General features: G+C 41.0%; 1 protein-coding gene across 1 annotated transcript; it reads right to left on the bottom strand.

Moving 5' to 3' along the window:
- Window positions 1–2852: 2852 nt before the first annotated feature.
- LOC149172722 (uncharacterized) lies at window positions 2853–3617 on the bottom strand. Its single transcript, XM_089426434.1, has one exon. It carries the CDS (start codon window positions 3615–3617, stop codon window positions 2853–2855), a length of 765 nt encoding a protein of 254 aa, XP_089282560.1.
- Window positions 3618–4527: the final 910 nt, after the last annotated feature.

Below are 4527 nucleotides of genomic sequence, written 5' to 3' on the forward strand. Positions count from 1 at the left end.
GGAAAGCATTTAGCATGGCAACTGCTTCTTCTAGCCGGCTGTAGAGCATGAAATAACAGCATGTCCATCCTTCCGGGTGAAATGAAAGAAAAACAGTTATAAGACAAGTAGAGTTACAAAAATTATACAAAAAAGAAGAGGGTTGAAGAAACTAGCCAGGTAATGGGAAGTCTCCCATGTCAATGACTTTCTGATCCAGGGTAATTTCTAAGTGCATTTTTCTGGTGTTACCATTCAAGCCCCTCTTCGATAGTTCATCTGCATCCATATTCTGTGCCCTTCCAATATCCCTGATAATGGAGTTTCAGTGTTGATTCCATAGTAGTTTAATGCTCCTCAGCCATCCCTGTAATAATGGGTTGTTGATGTTTGCAATGCCCATTAATTGATCAATTATAATTTTTGAATCCCCATGGATATGAATAAGAGGGATATCAAGGAATGGGTTGTTGATGTTTGCAATGCCCATTAATTGATCAATTATAATTTTTGAATCCCCATGGATATGAATAAGAGGGATATCAAGGAAATTTGAAAACCATAAGGCCATTGCTTCAGCCTTTGTGTTAGTGCCCCTTCCTCCATGCCAGAATGTTTTGTATGTCAATATCTCTGAGACGGCAAGCCAAAACCTGCAACCACATGTGTGTCGTTGAGCAGCACCATCAAAAAACCCACAGGGTATTCCATCTGAAGTTCAGTCCTCTTTTGACGAGGTGTTTTGGAGAAAATTTCATTGGATGTATGCAGTGTGTGGCTGATTAAAACATTTTCAATGATCTTATAGAAATTTTCAGTGCAATTCTGAAAGATGCATTTGTTTCTCCACTTCCAAATTTCCCAAAAGAGAATGGGCGGAATGATTCTCCAGACAGACTTTTGAGAGCTCCACCACCGTAAACAATCTACAATGCCTGCATGTTGAATATATGGAAAACCAATATATGAAGAAATTATTTTCCATATGTGAATTGTATGTTGACATGTAAGGAAAATATGACTGTTATTTTCCGATTCCTCTTTGCAGATAAGACAGATGCCAGGTCCTTTTCATTGTCGCTTTTTCAAGTTTTCCCAAGGTTTTTATTATGGAAAACTAACCAAGTAAATAGAATGATTTTGTATGGGATATTAGTTTTCCAAAATGAAAATAAAATATTAAAACATGTTTCTCGGTCAGTTGTGTATCCTCGGAACAGAGAGAGAGGTATATATCTGCAACTTTGATGTTCTCATTCTTCATCTTCCCTGACCAGATTAGTTTATCATGATTGCCAGCACAGAAAATCCCAAGTTGTTTCATTTCAGCAACAATGCAGTCCCATTCCAGGACCTAGTGCCCAGTTAGACCCAATTACTGCGCGTTTTTCTAGATTGGGTATGGACCCCTCCATAGTGAAATGGCTTGACACCAGAAGTATATCCCTCTTATATTAAGAGAAATTAAGAGCTGCTCTGGGATCATATCCATATTTCCAGCACCCAGAATGTGGTCGATGCCAATGAGAATGTTGTGGCCAGAGCCAATGTTCCAAGCCAAGTGTTGTAGGAAGATCTTTGTGACTTTTTTGAAACTGAGCCAAATAGCCGATCCATTTGAGACCCCAATGGAACCTCTTCGGAACCAGTATATAAAATCCAGATTCTTTAAATATTTTTGTCTGATGACCAGACTCCATGTTCCTGTCCCAAAAATACCTCTCCAAAGTGACTTGATTAATAATGCCCATCCAAAATGACGGAGGTCAAGAACTCCCCATCCCCCCATGGCCTTTGGCAGAGTGATCCTAGATAATTTAGACAAGTGAAATTTCTTATGTTCATGACTACCCCCCAAATAAAATTAGCCATAACACGGTTGAGTGAGTGAATGATGGCAACAAGAATATGATACAGATGGGCCCAGTATACCCCTAGTTGATTAAGGACTGCTTGTGTAAGGATGACACGCCCCCCCAGGGATAGATTCCTATATTCCCACCTAGAGATCTTCTTGAAAAATCTATCTATAAGCCAAAGCCAATCGGCATTCCTATATTTGCAAGGTTTGATATGGTATCCCAAGTACTTCATGCCATGACCCATCAACTCAGCTTCAATTCCAAACAGATTTTTTATATATGCAATTATGTCCAATTCACAATTCCCATGATAAATAATAGATTTGTGAGCATTCATATACAAACCAGTAGCATTTGCAAATTTCCTGAAAATATGGAAAAGGCATAACCATGAAAAACGATTCAACATACCCATAATGAGCACATCGTCGACAAAGAAACCATGTGATATGTTGATGTTGCAGCCCATCTTCAAAGCCTGGAAATGATCTCGTTCCACCGCTTTTGAAATATGCAGGCTCAAACCGTCCATAGCCAGGATAAATAACAGCGGCGACAAAGAACAGCCCTGTCTCAGACCACGCCCTGCCTGGAAGAAATTTGTGGGGTATCCATTAATGATCACAGAATAATCAACATTTATCACACACGCCATAATCCATTCCACACATTTGAGATGTAGGCCTATTTTGAATAGGACCAGCCTGAGGTAACCCCAATCCAAGCAGTGGAAAGCCTTCTTCAGATCAACTTGCAGGATGGTTGCATTTAGATTTTTTGTATGTATCGAATGCAAGCATTCTTGTGCATTTGCAACGGCGTCTTGTATTTGTCTGCCTTGTAGAAACCCGTGTTGTTCAGGAGATATATGGCGCGAAAGAGTACTTTGGAGACGCCCGACAATGGTTTTTGAGATAACCTTGTAGATGAGGTTGCACAGCAAAATTGGTCTGTAGTCCTCAAAACAGGTAGGAGGATATTGCTTTAGGATAAGGGAAATATAAGTAGATTTTATGTGATGGTGTACATACCCAAAAAGTCTAGACTCCTCCACCATTTGCAGAAGTTCTTTTTTGAAAAGATCAAAGACTCCATGGTCCACCCATCCGGTCCCGGGCTTTTATCGCCCTTGAAAGACTTAAGGACAGTGAGTAATTCTTCCTCAGTGATGCTTTTGTATAGAGCATCATTTGATTCTTGGTCAAACATATTCAGGTAGTGCTCAATCCCCCATATGAGATCTTCGGCATCAATGTTTTCGCTGCGCTCATATGCCGCTTTGAAATGTGTGGTCGAAGCTTTAGATATTTCCTCCTTTGACTGGATATGATTTCCTTCAGCATCTTGAATCCCCCATATAGAATTTGTATTGCGTCTATGGTTTGCATAATGAATGAAAAAAATTGTATTTTTGTCTCCCTCTTTAATCCAGATAGTCTGACTCTTAAGGCGCCAAGTGGCTTCTTCAAATTCTAAGAGTCGTTTCATTTTTAATTCTAACTCCAGAATGTGTGAGCGGGTAGCATCTCGAAGATTGTTCGTGGCCATCAACGGGAGGAGGAGGTCTAGCTCACTTTGAATGTCCTTAATATCTTTTTTCATGGATTGATTTTTTCTCTTTTGCCAGTTTTTCACTTCCCTACGGAGAGTCTCTAGTTTGTCTATTATATGATCCATAGGGGAGGATTCAATATCCCCCACGCGACACCATGTATCCCTCACTAGAGTGTTAAATTCTGAATCATCCAGCCATGTTTTGTTAAATTTAAATGGCATACCAGGCGCACCATCGACTTCTTCCAAACAAGTGTAATAGGCATGTGATCTGATAAGAAATCACTGATGATTTCCGTTTGCACGTCACCAAGGTGATAAATTAACTATTCATGCATTAAAAAATAGTCCAGTCTCTTGGCGACATATGCCTCGCCAGTGCATCCATTGTCCCAAGTGGGAGCCATTTCCTCCAGGAAAATATCCACAAAGTTGTGTGCTAGAAGAGCATCACGAAACATCCCCACCAAGGGGTCAATCCTTCTGGACCGTCCCCAAACTTCTTCCAAAGCAATGGTGCAGTTTAGATCACCAGCAATGATGAGGGAGGCCAACTCCATTATACCAGAAGAAAACAAACGGTTCCAGAAAATAGTCCTATCTCTGTAAGGAGCATAGGTGTTTAAAATATGAATGCAACTGCCCATTCCCCGGACATGTCCTTCAAGTAGAATGCCCGCGAAACATTTGTATGCTTTAAAAATGACCCATATAGGGTCCAAAATTGCCACTAAACCACCAGAGAGACCCACAGCCGCAGTAGCAGATATATGCCATTCCGGGAGCATTTTCCTAAAATACTATAGAACCTATGGAACAAAGTGCATGGATTCTTGTAGAAGAATGATATAAGGGTGAAGAGAGGAGAAGAGACTCTTGAGGCTCGGTATTTCGGGGTAGCCCCCAAACCCCGTATGTTTAATGATAGAATGAAAGTCATGGAGACACCTACTCGAGCAGCAGTGCTCTAAGGGCCCGTGAGGGGGGAATGTCAGCAATAGGCACATCAACCAAAAAATGGTCCATAGGGGAGGAAAGAGGATTAGGCCTAGGACATCCTCTGAAATGTCGGCTTCCACGGTTTTGTTTCCGCCGGACAGTGATGTTACTAGTAGAAGTAGGGCTGATGTGG

Source organism: Pinus tabuliformis, chromosome 4_2, assembly GCF_031772625.1.
Source record: "Pinus tabuliformis cultivar Carrire ecotype Pingquan chromosome 4_2, CPIR1, whole genome shotgun sequence".
NCBI classification, from domain to species: domain Eukaryota; kingdom Viridiplantae; phylum Streptophyta; class Pinopsida; order Pinales; family Pinaceae; genus Pinus; species Pinus tabuliformis.

Bases quoted from the DNA above. Each gene is read 5' to 3' on its own strand.
- LOC149172722 (XM_089426434.1), bottom strand. From the start codon at position 3,617: ATGCCATTTAAATTTAACAAAACATGGCTGGATGATTCAGAATTTAAC.